Source organism: Apodemus sylvaticus, chromosome 15 (genome assembly GCF_947179515.1).
Source record: "Apodemus sylvaticus chromosome 15, mApoSyl1.1, whole genome shotgun sequence".
NCBI classification, from domain to species: Eukaryota; Metazoa; Chordata; class Mammalia; order Rodentia; family Muridae; genus Apodemus; species Apodemus sylvaticus.
The window spans coordinates 42,363,754-42,386,635 of NC_067486.1; the positions used below are offsets into that span (position 1 = coordinate 42,363,754).

At 43.1% G+C, this 22,882-nt stretch overlaps 2 protein-coding genes and 1 long non-coding RNA gene across 4 annotated transcripts in view; all 3 read left to right on the plus strand.

The window, feature by feature from the left end:
* The window catches only part of Tbc1d23 (TBC1 domain family member 23), a 53,406-nt gene extending 31,211 nt beyond the window's left edge, over window positions 1-22,195 (plus strand). The window contains exons 9-19 of one of the 2 annotated variants that reach the window (XM_052157797.1): window positions 194-316; window positions 1,920-2,012; window positions 4,384-4,554; window positions 5,635-5,677; window positions 7,215-7,321; window positions 8,700-8,839; window positions 10,225-10,269; window positions 13,911-13,999; window positions 17,930-18,065; window positions 19,240-19,434; window positions 20,573-22,195. In XM_052157797.1, the coding sequence (XP_052013757.1) occupies window positions 194-316; window positions 1,920-2,012; window positions 4,384-4,554; window positions 5,635-5,677; window positions 7,215-7,321; window positions 8,700-8,839; window positions 10,225-10,269; window positions 13,911-13,999; window positions 17,930-18,065; window positions 19,240-19,434; window positions 20,573-20,654 (1,224 nt within the window). In that variant the 3' untranslated portion in view covers window positions 20,655-22,195. The remainder of the gene's footprint in view (window positions 1-193; window positions 317-1,919; window positions 2,013-4,383; window positions 4,555-5,634; window positions 5,678-7,214; window positions 7,322-8,699; window positions 8,840-10,224; window positions 10,270-13,910; window positions 14,000-17,929; window positions 18,066-19,239; window positions 19,435-20,572) is intronic. The other variant, XM_052157798.1, reaches the window with a different exon arrangement.
* On the plus strand, window positions 2,019-2,456 carry LOC127665484 (uncharacterized). Its single transcript, XR_007973405.1, has 2 exons — window positions 2,019-2,292; window positions 2,371-2,456. It is a non-coding gene; the product is annotated as an uncharacterized LOC127665484 (long non-coding RNA).
* Window positions 14,667-15,207, plus strand: LOC127665483 (40S ribosomal protein S13-like). The gene has a single exon (XM_052157799.1). It carries the CDS (start codon window positions 14,700-14,702, stop codon window positions 15,153-15,155), a length of 456 nt encoding a protein of 151 aa, XP_052013759.1. The 5' UTR covers window positions 14,667-14,699; the 3' UTR covers window positions 15,156-15,207.
* Window positions 22,196-22,882: the final 687 nt, after the last annotated feature.

The following is a 22,882-nucleotide window of genomic DNA, read 5'->3' on the forward strand; positions in this document are numbered from 1 at the left end:
TATGTGAATTCTGATAGACTTTGACTGCAATACATACACATATCCTATAAAATTTGACATTATAGGTTACTGAGTTTTAAGACAAGTCAATTAAACTCAGGTGGTAATAATTATTTCACTATGCATAATAAAATATTTTCGGGAAGAGCATTTTGATTTTTCCTTGTAACGTTTACAGTTTTCTCTTTGTTAGGATAATCATCATCTCTTTGGTAGTACTCTGCTGGGAATCAAGGATGACGAGGCAGATCTGAGCCAGGCTCTGTGTCTGGCTGTCTCAGTATCAGAGATCCTTCAAGCAAATCAGTTGCAAGGGGTAAGCAAAGCCACCCCATCTGTCGGGAACTGTGTGCCCTTTGACCATAAGGAACTGGAGCAGAGTTACAGCTCAAGGTTAGAGCATGGCTTTGCTTGAGGCCCTGGCTTCAATACCTGCCACCAAAAATAAACACTGAGCATTCGCTCACTGTCATGGAATCCTGAAAAATTAATTTGCCATTACATCGCCTTTGTGGATTAGTATGCCGTATCTCCTGTCCATATGGCCATTTTCAGTGCCATCTTGTGTGCTACTTTGCCGACAAAATTATTTCTGTCTCTCTAGACACCAATTTTACAAATTGTCCTTTCTTCACGTCAGTAAAGCAGCTGAACATGGCACAACTTCAAGGGGTCTCCGTGGCCTCTGACAGTTAATTCTGGACAGCTACACAGCTTGTTGAATCACATGGTTTAATGCCATAACGAAAGTCATAGAAAATTATGAAAATATGTTGTAGCCAGGCAGTGGTGGTGCGTGCACTCTGATCCCAGCTCTCGAAAGGCAGATCTCTGTGAGTCTGAGGCCAGCTTGGTCTCCAAAGCAAGTTTCAGGACAGCCAGGGCTATCAAGACAGAGAAACCCTGTCTTGAAAAAAAAGTCATAATTTTCTATTATGTTATTCATCAAAATATGAGTCAGTTTAATTGGTGAGCTTCCTCAGTATGTGCTGAAATATAGTGCCACAGCTAAGTTTTGGAATATGTACTGTTATTTCCAAGATTGTGCATAGATGAGTCTTGGATATATGAAAACTGCCTCTCACAGACCATCTCAGTTAAACTTTTTGTTGTTGTTGTTGTTGTTGTTGTTGTTTCAAGACAGGGTTTCTCTGTGTAGCCCTGGCTGTCCTGGATCTCACTCTGTAGATGAGGCTGTCCTCGAACTTCAGAAATCCTCCTGCCTGCCTCTGTCTCCCAAGTGCTGGGATTAAAGGCGTGCACCACCACTGCCCGGCTTCAGTTAAACTTCTTACTGCATGTTTATGCTTTTCCAGGCTTTTAAATAACCACTCACGCATTCCTCTTTTTATAAGAAACATTAAAAAGAAAATAAGGCCCAAATTAAAAATCCATATACAAAGCCAGGTGTTGGTGGCACATGCCTTTAATTCGAGCACTTGGCAGAGGCAGATAGATCTCTGTGAGTTCAAGGCCAGCCTGGTCTACAGACAGCCAAAGATACACAGAGACAAAGTACCCTGTCTCAAATGAAGAAAACAAGAGAAGGCACATGTGAACCTGGCTCCCCCATATACAAGAAAGAGTTCTTTGGATTGCCTGTAAGTTTGTGGACCTGAAAATAACAGTGTGTCTAGCATTGTGTTTAAGGAAAAAAGTGTCTATCTCCTATATAGTTAGAATTTTTGTTCAGATTGCCAGACTCTTTTTACATAGTGGAACTTACAAGCTTAATACATGAGAACAAATGTATTTAGATCCTAGAGGTTCCATTTTTGTGTGTGAGATCCATTTAAAAACAGCCTGCTCCCCCTCTTTTGTTTTTTGTTTGTTTGTTTGTTTGTTTTTTGTTTTTTTGCTATCCCATCATGTGATGTGAACTTTTTGTCTAATCTCGAATGTCAAATGTTTCCTTTTAGGAAGGGGTCCGGTTCTTCGTGGTGGACTGCCGTCCTGCAGAGCAGTACAATGCTGGCCATTTGTCAACTGCGTTCCACTTAGACTCAGACTTGGTTAGTATACATGCAGGTCAAGTGTTCTGGGGGAGACAGAGTGGCTTCCCCTTGGCTTCTAGCTAGGTTTACGTGGTGACCCAATGGGCGTGCTTTCCTTTTGCTTCTGGCAGTTGCCTGTGGGAGGGGCTTGAGTTCCCTTTCCTTCTAGGGTCAGTCATCATAAAGAATCAGTGGCATCTGTCAACTGTAGCTCACCGATCCTTCCATTATTATGTCAGTAAATTCTACAGTCACTATGAGCTGTCTCAAAGGTGGATCTCTATGAGCTGTCTCAAAGGTGGATCTCTATGACCTGTCTCAAAGGTGGATCTCTATGAGCTGTCTCAAAGGTGGGTCACCATGAGCTGTCTCAAAGGTGGATCTCTATGAGCTGTCTCAAAGGTGGATCTCTATGAGCTGTCTCAAAGGTGGATCTCTATGAGCTGTCTCAAAGGTGGATCTCCATGAGCTGTCTCAAAGGTGGGTCACCATGAGCTGTCTTAAAGGTGGATCTCTATGAGCTGTCTCAAAGGTGGGTCACCATGAGCTGTCTCAAAGGTGGGTCACTTAGCATTGTGCCTTGCACCTAGTAAGTATTGTGGAAATATGAACTCTTAGCATAATGGGATAAGAATCCTAGAAGTTTTTGTTATAAGACATTTTTAAAGTTTGAGTATTTTTATAACCAATATGCAGGCGATGTTGTATCTGACATTGAATTGCTCAGTTATTAAAGTCACCCTATCTTAAGGTAATTTACACTGTAGAAGCAGATAAAGTAAAGATGGTCATAAGAGGTGCTGGGAGCTGCTGTAGCATGGGGACTGGCACCACGGAAGGCACTCTGAGGTGGGGAGCAGAAGTCAGAATAGAGGGGTACCGCCCACCCCGCCCCACTCGCCCCCCTTCCCTCCCGCTGAATTCCACAAGCCTCCTCATCTTGTCTGGAAAGGTTGGTCCCAGAGCCAGGAGGCTGTGTTTAAGGGCTGGGTGGTATGGAGAGGAAACTAACAAAATGAAGGCACGACTCAGAATTTCGACACTGGGTGAGAAAGGACAGGCTAGCCTGTCTGTGTCCTCCGAGGGAGAGCTGTGCCTGTCCTTCCTGTCATGCATGTTCTTAAACTTTGCTCAGGACCCATGGGTGTCTTCATTTTCACCAGTTAGCGTTTCAGAGGCTAGTCTGAGCCGGCACCGCCTTCAGCTTGCTTGGTCTTCACCTTTGATACATCTTCTCCCTTTGCTACTCTCCCTTTGCTTAATGGCTTCTCGGGACCTTTCCGTTTAAATACATTTCCTTTAATGTGTCACCGAGGGCCATGGTGCAGGTCTGACCATAGTTTGTTGTTAGGTGAATGTATATTTAGTTTACTTTCAGTTTTTGTTACAAAGCTGCTGATAAAAACTTTATGCATAATTTGTGTAGTTTTCCAAAGTAGAATTCTTGGGTTGGGGGATGTGGACATACAAATGTTACTGCTCTTTAAAGAACCTGAAGATCATATGCCTCAATACTGGGTGTGTACACTCACACACACACACACACACACACACACACACACACACACACGCTCTGTATCAGCATTCTTGGGCATCATCAGTCATGGGTCTGTTGCTTGTTTTCTAGAATAGACTGAAAATAGAGATAATCAAGCAAGGTGCAACACCTTTTTTCTCTCTTCTTAAAGTTGCTTTTCCCTTGGGTGGAGAGATGACTAAGAGGTTAAGTGCACGTGCTGGTCTTGACGAGGACCTGGGCTTGTCTCTCAGCACCCACACGACAGCTCACACCCGTCTGTAACTCCAGTTCCAAGGGCTCCATCCCTCTTCTGGCCTCCATAAACACCTGCACATATCAGTGCATTCACATCCAGGCAGTCACTCAGACTTAACAATCTTTAAAACTGACAAATTGCTCTTCCCTCTGATCTACCCATTTTTCTACTGGGTTTTTGCTGTACTTTGTTTGGGATTTTAGTAAGAACAGCTTAGAATTTTTGTAGTTATTGGTATACTCACTTCATTGGAAATAAGGAATGGTTTTTGATTTTTGTTTTACCATTACGTAAAGTCAATGGTAGGTAACTGCTCTCTATTGTTTCTGATGTCTTCTAAGAAATACATGGCCTGCCTTGTAAGAGAGAACTGAAGAACAGACCTGGTTCCATGTGAAACAGTCCTTCCTCTGATTGAGCAGTGTTTTCCTCAGCCCGTGTTCCAATATATACATAAACATATCCCTGGAATTTTACTTATTTAAGCACTTTCATTTTCCATTCCTTGGAAAATGCTTAAGGCTTGCTTTTTAATGTGGGTAATTTGCATAGAAGTAGTTTCCGGTTTTACAAATACACGCTTGTCAAATTTCTAATTTTTAAAAATTATCTAGATGCTCCAGAATCCATCCGAGTTTGCACAGTCCGTGAAGTCCTTGCTAGAAGCGCAGAAACAGTCCATCGAGTCTGGCTCTATAGCGGGTGGGGAGCACCTCTGTTTTATGGGCAGTGGCAGAGAGGAGGAAGACATGTATATGAACATGGGCCTCGCACACTTCTTACAGGTACGCTCTCGCTCAGCACTCCGTCTCGTTTGGCCATTGCTGACACCGTGACGAAATCCACAGCTAATACATGCACACATGCACATTTGCATATCTGTTACCTGTGACATGAGCTGGTTCTCTTTTAGCACAGCTAAGTTGGGTTGGTGGTTTTATGCAGTCTGACCCTCTGCCTCAATGCCTTAGCCACTGACGGCTCTTTATAAAAACAGTTGATCAAGGCACCCAGCCCATTGTCTGTGCAGCATCCTGTGTTTGGAATTTTGCTCCTTATGTTTCATCTGATGTCATTTCTTTCTCCATTTGTCCCTAGCTTGCCATTATTTAGATCCATTATGTACTTTTGTTTTTTAAAATAAAATGTGACATTTTAATTAACATATTGTGTGTGCACAAGTGTGTACACACCTGCAGCACACAGTGGAACAGAGCACGGCTTGTGAGAGTCGCTTCTCTCCTTCCATCATGTGGGTCCTGGGAACCAAAATCAAGTCACCAGGCTTGGTGGCAAAAACCTTTACTTGCTGAGCCGTGTTTCTGGCCCTAGTTTTGTTGTTGTTGTTTGTTTGTCTTTTCTTTTATGTAGATCAGGCTAGAGTCGGATTTGAGATCTAAAGACTCAGCCTTGAAAGCAACACATCTGACTTTGAGTTTTTAGTAGTTTGCAAAATGGTAATTTTGGCATTTTTTAAAATAACCAACCATGATATTTTTATATTCTTTTAATAAAGGACAAAAATATTTGAAATTTTAAAAACCTACTTTGATTAAATTCTAAAATGTAATTCCATTGAATTTGGTTTGACTCTCATACTGTGGAGACTGTAACACAGATAAAAACACAGTCTTAATAGCCTTGAAGCTGCCCTCCTCCTTTGGCCCAAGTGCCAGCCCCTACAGCATGGACGGTCAATACATGTACAACTAACTCTAGGTGCCAAAGTCCGCACTGCCAAGAAAACGCGATATGCTAGACATTTAATATATAACTATGTATCGTGTTTGCCAGTATGTTAGGATCCTCTGGAGCATTAGCTAAACTGTATTTTGTGATAACTTAAGTTTTGTCTTTTATTACAGAAAAACAAAGAATATGTTAGTATTGCCAGTGGAGGATTTATGGGTAAGCCTATAATGCATTAACTTAATTTCGTCTACTTTTCAGACAAAAAAATATACTGATTACCAATGGGCTGGTTTAGTGTTACAGAAGTGGTTAATGTGTACCTCTGCCTCCAGTCATGTAGTGCTGTCAGAAAGGAGAAGGCAAACAGGACATAACTATAACAAAGAACAGGGCGACGGGGATGAGGGAATACGGACTAGTTAGATAAATTATTGCGCTTATTTTATTTAGCTTTTGTTTCAGAACTTCTTTGTTTTTATTTTGTAAGGTGCTTGGGATTAAAACCAGGGGCTCATATACGCAAAGCTCATCCTCTAATTCCTAATCCTCCTGCCTCAGCCTTTTAAGAGGATCAGGAGTTTGAGGGCCAATAGTGAGTTCTGGGCCAGCCTAAGATCTATAGCAAAACCCCATCTCAAAAACCAAAATCAAGAGCACCCCAATCAAAAAACCCTCAAACAACAAAACAGGCATTTGTGTGTGTGTGTGTGTGTGTGTGTGTGTGTGTGGTGTGTGTGTGTGTATGTGGTGTGTGTGTGTGTGTGTGGTGTGTGTGTGTGTGGTGTGTGTGTGTGTATGTGGTGTGTGTGTGTATGTGGTGTGTGTGTGTACATGCACGAGGCATGGCTTTACTCCCCAGTCACCTATAATCCCAGCACTCTGGAGGTGGAGATAGGATCAGGAGTTTAAAGTCATTCTCCACTATCTAGCAAATTTGAGACCAGTTTGGGAAAAGTGAGACTCTGTCTCAAAACAAACACAACCCCCCCCCCCCAAAAAAACCCAAACCAAAAAATACTTTAAAACAACATTGTTGCCATTCAATGTTAGACACCTTTCAGTACAGCATTTGGAAGTCAGAGGCAGGTGGATCTCAGTGAGTGCGAGGCAGCGAGGGCTACATAGTTAAATCCAGTCCAAAAAAAAAAAAAAGATATTGTTAAACAAGTGTTGACCCCTTGCCTGCTATTATTAGAAATCCTGATAACACAATACAAAGTTGGTTGCTAGTCATATGGTTCTCAAGAGTGTTCAGAAAAAGAATTATTCCATAATGTATACTTGAGTTAAACAGGAAGTGAGGTCTTGCTGTCTCTGGCCTCAGCTTCCCTGACCAGATGGCTCCGGTGCCGCTCTTCCTCCCTCACATCCCCGAGAGCTGGTCATTAGTGCGCATCACCATGGCCACACTCTAGAGTTCTAGAAAGCTTTGTAAACTAACTTTTTTTCTCTCCATTAATCTTTCGCTCATTAATGCCCAGGTCTACAGTGTTATGGGGAAAGATCGATGTTTCCTAGCTTTTCTGTGAATTCTTTGTGTGTTGAAGTTCTGACACGATATCTGTTGACTGTTCTCTAGTCATCTCTCTGGGGCCTCTGAAGGCTTCTCAGCGGGTGCAGGACAACACGCGTGGCAGCTATGTCCTTGATCCATTTTCGGTTAGCTGTGATGTGTTTGTGCTACTTCTCTGGTGTGAGGTCTTTGCAGAGTCTCCTGTTCCAGCTTTGGTTCTGTTTGTCCTGTTTCTTTCAGCCCTACAGCAGCACCTGGCAGACATAAACGTGGAGGGACCAGAAAGTGGATACGGCCATTGGATTGCCAGTACCTCGGGGTCAAGGGGCAGCATCAGCTCTGTTGATGTAAGTACCTGTATGGAGCAGGCTGGGCCCTTAGCTTGACTCCTGTAACCCCAGCATAACAGAAAAGATGTCAGAGGTATTGAGTGCGCAATGAGGAACCATCACTGCAAGGTTAAGGACATGATGGTGCAGGAAGAGAAAGTAAAAAAGTTGGCCAGCCAGGTGTATTTGATGTTTAATGATTGTGATGTGAATGACGGTGAGGTTTGCTGTAGGGAGTAAGCACATCTCAGCAAAACATCTTGACAGCTGAATTAGATGTCATTACATCAATTTGTTAACAAATAGTAGTCATGTACCAATGTTTATTCTGTACAACCGAGACAGAAAATTGCAGTACGGGGTGACGGTTTACCCACTTGGACATAGGTAGAGGCCGTTGTTGGGTCTGGAGTTCGTCTGAACAACTTCCCCCGTTTTTGATTTCCAGTAAGACCTTTCAGCTGTGGTTTATCCACCTGTGCAATGAAAGGATAACGTTTCTCCTCAGGAGGGCCTGAGGACTAGGAGAGCAAGAGTATGCACGGTAGTCCACTGTAGAGGTGTGGAGGGTTATCTTCAGCCACCTGATCAAAACATCATTGTTGCATTATTTACAAATAACGTGAATTTGCTTTTACCTTGATCCTCTAGGTATACAAGAAAACTAAATGATATCCCATTGTGTGTGTTCTCATTTATTTGATTAATACCCTGCTGCTAAATACTTATATTGCTTTTCACTTTTTTTCTGTTATAAAAATTGCTTCATGTGTGCATGCTGGGCCAGAGGTTGACATTTGTCTTCCTCAGTCATTGTGTATCTTACTGTTGGTAAGACAGGGCCTGTTACTGAACCTGGGGCTGACCAGTCCAGACAGATTGGACGGTCACTGACAGTCATCCTCCTGTGGGCCCTGCCCCACCCCCATCCCCATGCTGGGGTTACAGATTGGTAATGCTGTGCCTTGATTTCATATGGGTCCTAGGGACCCAAACTCAGAATGTCCTGCTTGCAAGGTGAGCGCTTTGCCCAGCTCCCCACCCTCCAACCCACTCTCTACAAGAGGAGGGACATAGATGTATGTGTATGTGTGCATAGAGTAAAGGGCATGTAAGGGTAAAGTGGAAGGGTGAACATCCACACATACATAAAAATACAAAAATGTACACCCTTCCCCAGTAAACAGAATGGAGCCTACCCTGGCCAGATTTGATTGCAATTGTTCTTTAAGGCCCTTTGTTCAGAGACAGTGACATTCTGAGATACACTGGATTTTAGTACTTCAGCATTGGAATTTGGTGGGGATACGATTCTGCCTCTAATGTAGGTAACTTTTAGCAGTCACGTATGCATTGATTATGTAGAGAGTGGTTTATCTTTGTTCTTGTTTTTCAGGGTGAATCTTGTAATGGCTCAAATGACAGAGGGATGAAATCCCTTGTCAATAAAATGACTGTGGCTTTAAAGACAAAATCCGTTAATGTTAGGGAAAAGGTCATCAGTTTTATTGAGAATACATCAACTCCTGTGGACCGGTGAGTTTCTTATACAGTGTGAACTTAGGATGAGTAATTAAATTGAAGAAGTGTTCTGTAATGGATTTCAGTTGGAGTGCTGCAGAAGGGTTCCTAACCACAGCAGCACCAAGACTGCAGGCTGCTGACTTTGCTCTGCTGCTCCTTTCCCATTTTCCGAGGATGTGCATTTGAGTTTGTCCCTCAGCCCGTTCACTACACAAAGGCCAGTGCTGGGTTCATAGTGCATAGAGCAGTAACTTCCCGTCTCCGCCACCAGCGATTTCACAGCAGGCACTTGTGATTCAAGAATTTAAAGCCTAGAAAATTTGGTTATGTTCGATACAATAGAGTCCCACTTTACCAAGTTCACATCTTATAAGAATTTGTTTAAAACTATAACCAAATGCCATGTTCCCACAAATTAAAAAAAGGGACATGGTGAAGCACTGGCCAGCAAATTTAAGACTACTTGTTTTGCTGTTTGTTCTGAGTGTATGACACCATAGAGTATTAGTCTAGTTTGGGTGTGTACATTTGCAGCCTGGGATAGCTGTGGGCGTGGCCAAACCCCAAGTCATGAACTTACTTAAAACATGAGATACTTTGTGATGTACAGTTCTCCATTGTGAACTTTGTAGATGACATCATGTCCCAGTGACAAAAGCTGAAAGATTCTGATTCAGATATGACGCTTGTTTCTGAGCAAGCCTGATAGCGAATATGTTAGTGTTTTCCCCTCCTGTGTCCCTTGCAGTGTCATGGGAAATCTGGAACATTCGATTCTAAGAACTGAATGGCCCTTCTAGTATAGTGCATATGCATACAAACGCATACCCTATGTAGTAAGTACAAAGACAATAAGTTATCATCACTAACCCCAGAATCGTACCTCATCTAAAATAGTCTGATAATAAATATTGAAGCATTTGATCACGTTTGGAGGATTTGTTTGCTCAGTAAAGTTACATCTGCTTTCAAAAGGGAAACTCTTATATACTACTCTGTGTCCCCAACCTTCTGAGGCTACGATTTGTGGTGTGAACATTAAAGTTTTTGTTTTTATGTGCACTCTTGGGTTAGGGTTAGGGTTAGGATTAGGGCTTTAGGGGTTAGGTGTTAGGGTTAAGGTAGGGTTAGGTGTTAGGGTTAAGGTAGAGTTAGGGTTAAGGTAGGGTTGACTTTTAAGGTTGACTAATGATAACTAAGATGAAAAGACTTGTCTGGTGAAGCATCACATAAAACTGGCTTTTCTTCATTCTTCTTTGTGCTTGGGATGATTGATTGAAATAATTTCTTTATAATGTATGTACTGGTTGAAACTGATTTTATTGTGTCTTTTCTAAGGCTGCTGCATTTTTTTTTTATAATCATGTTGTTCTGTCCTCTGCCTTGATTTGCTATAGAATGTCTTTCAATCTTCCCTGGCCAGACAGATCATGTACAGAGCGGTAAGCCAATGAGTAATGCAGTTCTCCTGAGCCGTCAGTCCGTCCGTCCATCCGTCCCCTCTAGCATGCCTCGCGCGGTCTGTGGGCCTTGTGCCGACTTGGCTAGACTTGGGTGCTGCTGCCTGCGGGGCTGCCTTGCCTCTGTCTGCTCTGGGAGTGTGCCTTGCTCACTTGTGCTTCCGTTTTGCCTTGTGCCTGAGTTTTCTCCCTTGCATGTTTCTATCTCCCTGTTCCTCAGATGGAAATCAAACGTGCTCAAACCCAAGGACTTTATAAATTCTGCAGTTTTTGTTCTGAAACAGGGAGGGGCGAAACGTCCACCGAGTTGGGAGTCAGCAGGGCCTGGGCAGTCTAATAATCTACCAGTCTCCCGCCTTATGGAAAATGACAGCACCTAAGTCCAGAAACAGCTCATGGTCAGAACCTGATGCTGGAGGAATCCAAGGGCCTTGAACATGCTGATACTTGATCTTTACAGTGAGCCGCATCCCCAGCATCAGACTTTTAACATGAACTTTATGTAAATTTGTAAATTTTCAGATTTTTCTTATTAAGATGTAAGCATTGGCAGTGATGAGTTAACATGTATAAGTCAGTTTGAAAGAGCTGTAGTTCTAGGTGCCGAGTTTGGATTTTCCATGAAGGAGATCATGGGAGACATGGTCTGTACTGTCCAATCCATTTCCTTCCCTGTCCCCAGCAAGACGGTGGCTGATGGATGATACAGAAATTTGATTTCAGGGTTGAAACGCTGAGTCTTCAAATAGGCCAAGCAAACAAGCCTGGCCAGCTTAGTAACTCAGCAGCGTTAGAGTTTATATTCTTGCAGAAATTTTCTTCACCTTAAATTGAGATATTAATATAGCAATAATTGAATATTTACAAACGACCACGTAGTTGGTAAGGTGGCTGAGCAAGTAAGGATACGTGTGGCTGAGCCCGACTACTTGAGTTTGGTCCCTGGGCACACAGGGTAGGAGAAGAGAAGCAGCTGCTACAAGTGGTCCTCTGACTCCACGTACACTCCACGGCACACGTGCAAGTCTGTGTGCACACAGCAAATAAGGAGATACAGTTTTTTTTAAAGGGTCTGGTCATGCGGTGAATAGGAATCAGCCCTTTTGGGTTAATTATAGGGTTTACTTTTTCATCATTTCATTATTCCCAGTGATAGGAAACAGCATTTTTTTTTTTTTTCTGAGACAGGGTTTCTCTGTCTGTTTCTCAGCGCTGGCTGTCCTGGAACTCACTCTGTAGTAGACCAGGCTGGCCTCAAACTCAGAAATCTGCCTGCCTCTGCCTCCCAAGTGCTGGGATTAAAGGCATGCGCCACCACTGCAGGAAACAGCATTTTTAAAGCATTAGTTGAATAACTTGGATGTTTTTTTACTGTTCCTACACAAGGAAATTATAAGACAACTATTTAATTTTACCTTAGTCTTGTTCTTTTTGAGAATTATACTCTGCCTGTGAATCATCCTTCTATAAGAGCGAACATTGAGCTCACCGCTGGGCAGTGTAACTGTTTCTCTCACACTCTGAACGTCCCCTTTAGTAGTAGGTGTATTGTGTTGAAAGTGCAATTGAATTAGCAGCTTGAAGGAATCAAGTTTATTTCTGAGCATGGCAAATTAAAACTTGTCCAAACTATTTCTGTAGATGCTTCTGAAAATATCAATAAACTGCCTTTAAAAAGTAGTCCAAACTAACAAGCGTGAATTAAAAAAAAAAAAAAAAAAGCACCATTGAATTTTATTAAGAGAATTTGAAGAAATGTCCCAAAGTTCATGCAAACTTTTCACTGTAGGGTGGAGGAGAATGTTAGTAAGATGCTTGCCTTGCAGGCATGAGGACCCTAATTCAATCCCAGAAACTTACATTAAAAACAAAACAAAGCCGGACGGTGGTGGCGCACGCCTGTAATCCCAGCACTCTGGGAGGCAGAGGCAGGCGGATTTCTGAGTTCGAGGCCAGCCTGGTCTACAGAGTGAGTTCCAGGACAGCCAGGGCTATACAGAGAAACCCTGTCTCGAAAAAACCAAACCAAATAAAAAACAAAACAAAACCATCAACAACAAAAAAAACAGTTGGCCAGTGGCTGGAGAGATGGGTCAGTGGTTAATAGCACTGGATATTCTTCTAGAGGTCCTAAGTTCAATTCCCAGAAACCACATGGTGGTTTATAACCATCTATAATAATATCTGGTACCCTCTCTGGGCCTGCAGGCATATGTGCAGTTAGAATGCTATACACACACACACACACACACACACACACACACACACACACACACACACATACACACACACACACACACACAGAGAGAGAGAGAGAGAGAGAGAGAGAGAGAGAGAGAAAGACAGACAGGGAGATAGGGAGACCGAGCATAGAGAACATTCCTGAATGTTTGAAGGCCTCCCATTAAGCCTTGCCTCTTGAAGTTTCTACCACCTTCCAAACAGCACTACACCAGGAAGAAGCCCCACCAGTCTTCTTTGGGGGCATTTCATATCTAAACTCTGACGCTTCGTAATGATCATAGTTTGGTAGCTTTCAGGCTAATTTGCATTATAAATGTTTTAATCAACAGAAAATTTAAGTGCAGGTTAACCTAACTTGTAATTCTAAGAGGGTCTGTCATCCTAAACTCAATTAGTGTTTGTCTGCTTGCTTGCTCTAAGGAGGCTTGACTTAAAGGTAAATATTTAAGTCCACTGAAATGACGATTTGGAAATTTTTATGTGTATTTTTAAATGTAGGTGTGCTTTGCATGCACACCTGCGTGCCAGAAGAGGGCATCAGATACTTCTGTAGATATGTGAGCCACCGTATGTGGTTGCTGGGAATTAAACTCGGAACTTCTGAGAGAGCAGCCAGTGTTCTTAACCCAGCCATCTCACCAGCCCACAGTGATTTTTCTTTCAAGATGAAGATTTTTGAAAAATGGAAGAATCTGAATGGCTTAATGTTAGGCGAAGAAAGAACAAATCCAGCTTTCTTTGTAGTGTGGCACTTTGTAGTGGGTAATTATTCCTACAAAGCAAACAGTGTTTCCCCAGAACTATGCAATATTTTACTGAAACATTTTAATTTATGTCAAAGAAGTCGAATCTCGGTGTGGATTAAAACAGAAGCAGCAGTCATAGAAACGGAGGAAAAACTCGGACAAACTTGCAGCTACCTAAGGGGCCTTGCGCCTTCGTGTTCTTGCTCTGTGCTTGGTCTGAGTAGTGAGCTCATGTTGCATGTTTCCTAGGTGGTGGTCTGAGGGCTCTCTAAAGGGGAGAGGATAGCTGCAGTAATGTTCCCAGTAATCCTGAAGGGCAACGTCTCTTGTTATTACTATATTTCAGATGAGGAAATGGCAGAGGGGTAAATTCCCCAGGCCCAGAAGCGCCTAACCACTGGCTTAAATAGGAGCGTTGAAATTCTTTAACTTGGCTGGATATAATGGCACACGAATCTTTGCTTACATCATTTATCTTCTTGCAGTTTTCTTCATATGGTTGTCCTAAAGCTGCGGGTGCTCTGTGAAGGGCAAATAACATTTACATTGTGCTTGAATATTCAGATGATGCTTAGTTAAAAGTTTCTGACTACTTCTTAGTGGCGTCTCCTTCCTAAAACTGTTTTCATGCAGGCACGTGAGCAGCAGTGACAGACTGGGCAAGCCTTACCGTGGCGTGAAGCCTGTGTTTAGCATTGGCGATGAAGAGGAGTACGACACAGGTTGAGTAATAACACACTTCCCCACACTCTCTCTTGCTCAGCCCCGCAGGCTAGCTGTCCTGGAACTACAGACAAATGCGTCCATAGCAGGGCTTGTCTGTGGCACTGGTTCTCACGCTCCCTAATGCTTTCCTCATGCTGTGCTGACCCCCAACCATAACAGTTTTTCTTGCTACTCCATAACTGTAATTTTGCTAGTTATGAATTGTCATGTAAACATCTGTATTTTCCAGTGGTCTCAGGGAACCCTATGAAAGGGCCTTTTGACCCTCAGAGGGCCTTTAGTAATGGTTTGGATTTAGAATACTTAAATGGTGCTCACTAGAAATCTATGCAGAAGTTTTGCATAGGCCTCAACTGTCAGTCATCCACTGAGGGGCAAACAGTTTGGGGAAGCTGTATTTAAGCCCATGTGATCATATTTAAATTGAACACTCACCTGCTGCCTGAGAGTTGTGGGTCTGCAGGAAGGTGCCAAGGTCCTAAAAGGCCACCAGATGGCACTATAGTACCTAGGAGATTTAGTTTACTTATGATTGTCTTTGTTTAAAAAAAAATCAAAATCAATGTATAACTTTTACTTATAATTCCACAACCTAAATAATGTAAGTAACCATAGTTATACATGTATGGTTATACATATATAGAGAGAGATAGAAAAAGTTATGTTAGCTCTCTTTGCTGCCAGACCTCCGCCATCATGGGTCGCATGCACGCTCTCGGGAAGGGCCTGTCCCAGTTGGAGCTGCCTTACCGCTGTAGCGTCCCCACGTGGCTGAAGTTGACGTCTGACGACGTGAAGGAACAGATTTACAAATTGGCCAAGAAAGGCCGGACTCCCTCCCAGATAGGTGTGATCCTGAGGGACTCACATGGTGTGGCACAGGTCCGTTTTGTGACTGGAAATAAAATCTTGAGAATCCTTAAGTCCAAAGGCCTTGCCCCTGATCTCCCTGAGGATCTCTACCATTTGATTAAGAAAGCGGTTGCTGTCAGAAAGCACCTTGAGAGGAACAGAAAGGATAAGGATGCTAAATTCCGCCTGATTCTGATAGAGAGCAGAATTCACCGGCTGGCTCGATACTATAAGACTAAGCGGGTGCTCCCACCCAATTGGAAATATGAGTTGTCCACAGCCTCTGCTCTGGTGGCATAAATGCTGCTGTGTGCGCAAGCAATAAAATCACTTTGAGTAAAAAAAAAAAAAGAAAAAGAAAAGGTTATGTTAGTAAAATAGTTAAACTATAGTTAAAAAAAAGAGTAAAAATATGAGAAGACTGTAAACGCCTTTCCACTTGGCAGCACCCTATATATCTGATTATTCTCTTTTTTAAAATGATGTATTTATTTTTACTTTATGTGCACTGCTGTTCTGCCTCAGTGTGTCTGTGAAGGTATCATGCCCTGGAGCAGGAGTCAGACAGTTCTGAGCTGTCACCTGGGTTCTAGGCACTGAAGCCGGGTCTTCCGCAGAGCAGCCATCTCTCCAGCCCAGTTTATTCGCTCTCTGTTGTGGATAATAATTGATTTGCCTAGTCTTAGGATTCAACTTTGGTTGTCTTCTGATTTTTTGTTGGTTTCAAGTGGCTTCATTTTTATCCCTATATCAAGATGAGCTTTGAATATGCATCCAGAGTCAGCAGTAAGATTGCTTAAGAGCAGCGTCATTGATGCTTCAATAATGCTACAAATTTGACTGCTAGAAAATTTGCAGTAAAGCAAATATATTTCTAGCTGTTTCTTTTCCCTTTGTCATCTCTGTTGCCATTTTCCTGTTGCTCTGTATTTCTTTGTCCTTATGGTCATTTTAACTTCCTTCATGAGCAAGAGGGAGAGGGTGATGGACTGTAGATGAGTCCACTGTAGTCTACTTAACACTTCCCAGCAGACACACCTACTTATAATACGGAAAGCGGGCCGTAGCAAAAGGAGGAAACTAGGATTGTGTGTGTCAGTGTGCACGAATGCAGCAGCGATGTTGGGAGACCGGCAGCAGCCGCAGAAGACGCTAGTGTGCTTAGATGCCTCCCTCAGATAGATGCAAGATCCTGTGTTCAGAAGACAGCACATTGATTATAGGAAGGACCCCTGTAGGACTGTTCACACAGGAAGTCCCTGTTAGCAAAGGGAAGGGCTCTGAGGGAGGAACAGGAGGGCTGCAGGGTTGACACCTGACCTTCTCTTTAGCATTGCCTCTACTGTGAACAAGTTATTGAAAGCATGGGAAGTGGCTGGGGAGAGAGTCCTTCAGTAAAGTGCTCGAACCTGAGTTCAGTCCCCTGCCACCTGGAAGTTAACTATTCCAGGCGGGGGTGGCACACGCCTGTAATCCCAGCACTGGAGGCAGAGACAGGGATCTCTGAGTTCAAGGCCAGTCTGGTCTACAGAGTGAATACCAGGACACCCAGGGCTACACAGAGAAATCTTGTCTCACCAAAGAAGCAAAAACAGTTAACTGTGGTGGTGGTCAAATTTAGGCTTTCAGTTGCTGGTATAGATCCAAAACAACTTGGGGAAGAAAGGGTTTATTTTATCCTACAGTTCTCAGGTCATTCCATCCCTGAGGGCAGAAACTCAGCCAGAAGCTGGAGGCCAGAACTGAAGAGGAAGCCATGCGGGTGCTGCTCACAGCCTTGCTCTCTATGGCTTGCTCAGCCTTCTCTCTCAGAGCTCCAAGAACTACCAGCCCGGGACGCCCCGCCCCACATACAGTAGTCCGGCCCGCCCACATCCTGCATCAGTAACAAAACTCACCACAGGCTTCCTCAGGCCAATCTAATGGGGCATCTTCTCCACTGAGGGTTTCTCTTTCATAATTACTCTGTTAGGTTGTCATAAAACTAGTTAGCAGAGTGGCCCATGCCAGCCATCCCAGCAACCAGGATCCCCGGGGTCTGTCCACAGCCAGCCAGCCTAGTCCACTTAGTGAGCTCTAGGACAGTGACAAACGCTGTCTCAGAAGGACAGGTGGTTGGCGGGGAGCCCCCACCCCCACCCCCACCCCCGACAGGTTAGGGTGCTTGCTACCAAGCATGGTAACTTGAGTTCAGGACACCTAGTGGAAGGACAGATCTGATTTTTACAAGAGAACTGCCTCTATACCTCACACCCACACATTTGCACACGCATGCACACACATGTAAAAAATAAATAGGGCTGCAGAAATGGCTCCGCAGTTAGGAGCAGGTGCCACCTTTCCAGAGGACCTGAGTTTGTGTCCCAGCATCCCTGGCAGGAGGCCCACAGCTGCTTGGAATTCCAACTCTGGGAGCCCAGTGTTCTCTTCTGTCCTACGCATGGTGTTGCACATAAATAAAAATTTTAACAATGGAAAACACAGACATATAAAAATTCAAAAACATAAAAAGTGGTTGGCTTCTGAGGAGTAATAGCATGGCCTTCACCAGCACATGCGTACACATGTGCACACATAAATGTACACACATGTACTCACAGGCACATGCACACAGACACAAAGGGAGGAACATTTGTAATTATTAACCTGAGGCATTGCGATTCCATTTTCTTATTTAGGAAAACAAAATTAGAATGTTTATTCTGACTGAAAAATATTTTCCTGCTGTAATGCAGACTGAACTTAGTAGTACTTTGTATTTACAAGTCCGACACTGGCAAAGGAGAGCACTGCCTCCCCTGCCTCCGGAAAGGTGCCTCTCACTGACATGCCAGACCACAACTGTGGCGTCTTTTATCCAAACTCTTTGGAATGGACTCCCGGTAGTTTGACCGGTCTTGCTTACCACAAGGATAAGGGTAGGCCCCCAGGTCTCGGAAGCAGAGCAAGCAGGATCTGAAGTACTGCTCTTGTTTCTCCCTGTCACGTCCTGTGTTCCAAACCCAGCCAGCAGTCGTGGTTGCTAAGTAGTGCGCCCGCGGTGCTAATGGTCTTCACACTTGTCCTTCCCGCAGATGAGATCGACAGCTCCTCCATGTCGGATGATGATAGGAAAGAGGTTGTGAACATCCAGACCTGGATCAACAAGCCGGACATCAAGCATCACTTTCCCTGTAAAGAAGTCAAAGAAAGTGGACACATGTTTCCTAGGTACTGCTGAGGTGTTTTTACAAGTAAACTCGGGCTGGGGAGAGCTAATATAAAAGCAAAGTGCGAGGGACTTTTTTATTCAAGTGCAAAAAGGCCTAATTTCTCACTGTCAGCTCATGGTAAGTGTCTGTTTGAAGGTCTTAGGTACTCTGTAATTTGGAGGTCCTGAGACAGGACACTGACTAGTACACTGAGCACACTAATGCCCTATGGCTCCTGGACACTGGGCTCCTGGTTCCTCTTCACGGTCCCCATAGTGAGTGTAGCACACACCCGGGCCATTCGGGAGCCGCTCGCCCTCAGAGCTTCACATACGTGTCCCGAGATTCCGAGCAGCGTGTGACCAGCTCCGAGGCCATGGCTTGCCTCCAGTGTTATTGAATTAATGTGCCCAACACCAAAGCAGCCCCAGACTTCCAGAGTTCCCAGGTTAGCATCCGCAGTTTCCCTTCCCCTCTGGGTCCATCCTGCACGCCCGCCTATCTCAGGCAGTGCATGCTGGGGCGTTCCCTTTTCTCCTGCGCGCCTGGTCTCTTCATGAGTCCAGGCAAAACGTTTCACATTCTAGGCATGTTTAATAGTTTGCCTCACTGTTTGTTATGTTAAAAGTGAGCTACAGTATAGAGTTTTGAGGTTTTCTGTTTTAAATGTTTTTAATCTGTGCCCTTTGGCTTCAGGATTAGTTTCAGAATATTATAAAATATGTAAGGAAACACATACACTATGCCTAGTGGACTTTGATATTAGACAGAGAATAGTTTTGAATACATATAATCCTGTTAACAATTCTGTTGGATTCCATAGCGGCCTGCAGCTATTACGAACTGGGTTGCTGGAACAGAAGCTGAGGGATGGATGAGGAAGAGGCGAAAAGAAAAACGGCCAGGACAATAAACTGAGAATGGCGGATAAGCCATTAAAGTTAAAAATTATTTACATATTGCACTCAACTTCTCATTAAAAGACATATCTTTACTCTTAAATAATTGTGGTATTATCTGTTAATCAAACAGTTTTACATAAAATTAAATGAAAACACATATAGCTTGCTTATCAAATATATTCATAGATAACTCAAAAATAATTCTTTAAAGTTGAATTTTTTTACAGTTGGAGCTGGTGAACTGACATGTCTGTTGGAATCCCATTAATTTAAACTTCCTTCTCTTTCAAGTCATCTGTTGGTTACTGCCACACACATGTACTGCTTAAGGGAGATCCTTTCGAGGAAAGGACTGGCTTACATCCAGTCTCGACAAGCACTGAACTCTGTAGTTAAAATTACGTCCAAAAAAAAACACCCCGAGCTAATTACCTTCAAGTACGGAAACAGCAGTGCTTCCGGGATAGAAATCTTGGCTATTGAGAGGTAAGTTTTATTATTATTGTTATTGTTCTTCTTCTTATTATTTGCATTAATGCAACCCATTAAGTGCAGGCTCCTTCTTGCTTTTGGTAAGTAGGTGTTGGCGAAGGGCACTGAGGTGCCCCGCTCCTGTGACAGTGTCATCTGCAATCTTCTTCCTGGGATCTGTTCATATGTGGCTTCTAAGTCATGAATCTAGGGGTCAGGAGGGATGGCTCAGCAGTCAAAGGCACTTGTTGCCAAGCCTGCCGACCTGCTCTACATAACACTCCATGGCATACGTACGTCCAACCCCCACTAAGTAAGTGTAATATAAATACTGTAACAGTCTAGAGACCCTGCTCTGATGTGAGGGCTACACCTCAGCTCCCAGCACCCAGAACCCATGCCCAGTGGCTCCCAGGTGTTATGTCCTCACCTCCAAGACATCCAGCTGGTCTGGGTGGCACACGCCTTTAATCCCAGCATTGGGAGGCAGAGGCAGGGGGATCTGAGTTCCAGGCCATCTTGGGCGACAGAGTGACTTCTAGGACAGCCAGCACTACACAGAAAAACCAAAATAAAACCCAAACAAAAAAGACATGCAACAGTCATCAAGTCTCTGTGCACATAGATACAAACACATGTGCACAATATATATACACCAATAAAAAATCATTTTTTAGAAAAAGAATTATACAAATGCTACATTAAATGCTGATTTGTGGGGAAATAAGTTTGTCTTAGAATGTTAAGTTGGTATTTTAGTTTCCATCATAAAAACTTCTTAACCTTAAGGTCAAATTGCTTAAGGTCAAATTAATAAGTCCTGGAGTTGCCGCTGTCTTTGGAATTGGATGCCATCAGATCATAATCGTAGCAGCTTAAATCTCATCTGTTCTAGACAGCACGCACCGTGATTTACCTGTGTTTTCTTTGGACATTACGCATACTTACTAGTTCAGATAATCTTAGTTGTGCAATATATGAAAAGTCCTATGGCTTTGACTTTTGGATTTTCAAGTAACATTTTGATCATCTGCTGAGGTGAGTTTACGGAGCACATAGCAGGGCGTCTCTGCTACCTTTATGTGCCATCTCAGCAGAGATCTGAAGGGAAAGCGTGGTATTAATCCCTATTCTGTGTCTTCTCCCCTGATAGGTATTTGATTCCAAATGCAGGAGACGCTACCAGGGCCATAAAACAGCAGATCATGAAAGTGTTGGACGCTTTGGAAAGTTAATGTAAAAGAAAGATATTGAAGTGAAATTAAGGCAACGAAGAGAAACATGAAAATATATTTCCTGACTCAGTACTAAGCAGAGACCTTTGGTTTGCTCATGGGTGCCTCAGTAGAGGTCTAAATGCAAATTATTGTAATCAATCTCGGGGTGGGTACACTTTTTTAAAAATTTCTTTTGCATCTTTGGTTTTATATAATGATTTATTAAAAAGGTCAGTTATTAAATGACTTTGAAGTAACTGGCCTGTGCCCTGTGGATCAAGGGCACAGCACGCAGTTCTGTTTTGAGGAGCTGCTTTAGAGGACATGTGTCATTGTCAGGTTTTAACACAACTGTACACACGTATATTTGCAATGTCTTCACTGAAGTCTAGGGATAGAATTAGTTGAAGAGATTTAATTGCTACATTGAGTTTTACTACAATGAGCATTATCGGAAAATAAACAACTAGATTAATAATTAGCTCTCTGTTTCTGTTCTTAAAAAGATTGACGTCTGTTTGATGGAATGGATGGAGGTCATAGCAACTCAAAATACAGCCCATAGTGAGACCCCGAAGCAGCAGGTTCACCCCATCTTCTCTCCAGTAGGTGATTATTCAGAGACTGATTGCCTCAGAGACAGCGAGCCTCATCCCAGGGGTTGCTAGGGAACAGGTAACAGCACTAGAAGTAAGCAGGCATGTTAAGGTTCAGATTAGCTGAACAGAACATTGGGGGACAGAGTTGTGTCTGTAAAGATGGCATTGGTCTTTGTTACACATGGGTCACCTGCTCTAGGCTGTTTCAGAATGCCTTGAACCCACTGATTATCGACCTTGAAATGATCACCTGTGTCCACACTAATGTCCAGTTTTCAAAAAACAGATAGAGAGCTATAGAAAATTTTCATTGTTTTTCTATCACTTTCTGCAAATTTTCTTTTAGTTTTTGTCTTCTCAGTAAAATTTCAGTAGTTGAAATTTTTCTCATTCTTATACTCTGAAAAAAACCCACAAGCGGCCTGCTTTGCTGCTGGCCCAGAGTAATTTCTGTGGCCCACATTAGTCACTGTGCTGAGAGATCCAGAACATCTGTGGACCATGGGATGATTTTTATAAAATCTGTTTGAAAAATAGTAACTATAACCTGCCATGTCATAAAATGTAATAGATTTTCTCTAAGGGGTTGGTTGATAGAAATATCTAGATGTACCCCACCAGTAGCCAGTGTTTTAATTTGCTTAATGGAAATCAAGTGAATAAATGGTAACATAATTAAAAGAACTCTATTCTGATATCTAAATAAAAGCAATGTATTTGAGTGGTTGAAGACATTTGCATGAAATTGCACCTTGTGAGGTACTTGATATTTATAACTCTTCCCCAAAACTGTTGTATTTCATTTCTTCCATTTTCTCGACACCCTCTTTGAAATGTCCTGAAGTCTCATTTTTCAACCATCTCAGCTATGGGACTTTTTTCATAATGTTAATGTAAAGAAGTTTGTGTTACTGTTTATAAATTACAATTGTAAATAAACTGATACAAGTTTGCTCAAAATTTATGTTCTCTAAGCTGTCTGTTCTCTTTCTTCTATTTTATCTGCAGATTAAACAGTTGCCTTATATATGTACCTTAGGTAGGCTAAAACTAATGACACTAGTTGGGTGCTGGGGTGCTCATAGTCCCAGCTATTGAAGGAGGCTGAGGCAGGGGGATTACTTGAGCTCAGGAAGTGAAGCTTTCCCTCTTCTTTTTACTAGAGCGCATTGAGTCGATAGATCTGTCACTATAGACCTGGCTTTTTCTTCAATAGTTGCCATGACTACCAGGCCAATGTAGTTTCTAGTGCAAGATGGAATTGGGGGTAAATATGTTACACCTGGAAGACAGGCCCGACTGCAACACATCCCCAGCCCATACATTCTTCACCCGGGTTCCTCAGTGTTCCCAGATTCTGTGATCCCTTCAAGGCATGATGTCGGGGCTCAGAACCCAACAGGCCCCCAGGTCCTCTGCAAGAGCAGTCCGAGCAGTGAGTGCTCTTACCCCCCCTCCGAGCATCTCCCCAGCCCGTTTTGTCCTTTTTTTTTTTTTTTAATTTACTTATTTTATGTGTATGAGTACACCATTGCTCTCCCCAGACTCACCAGAAGAGGGCATCAGATCTCATTACAGATGGTTGTGAGTCACCATGTGGTTGCTGGGAATTGAACTCAGGACCTCTGGAAGAGCAACCAGTGCTCT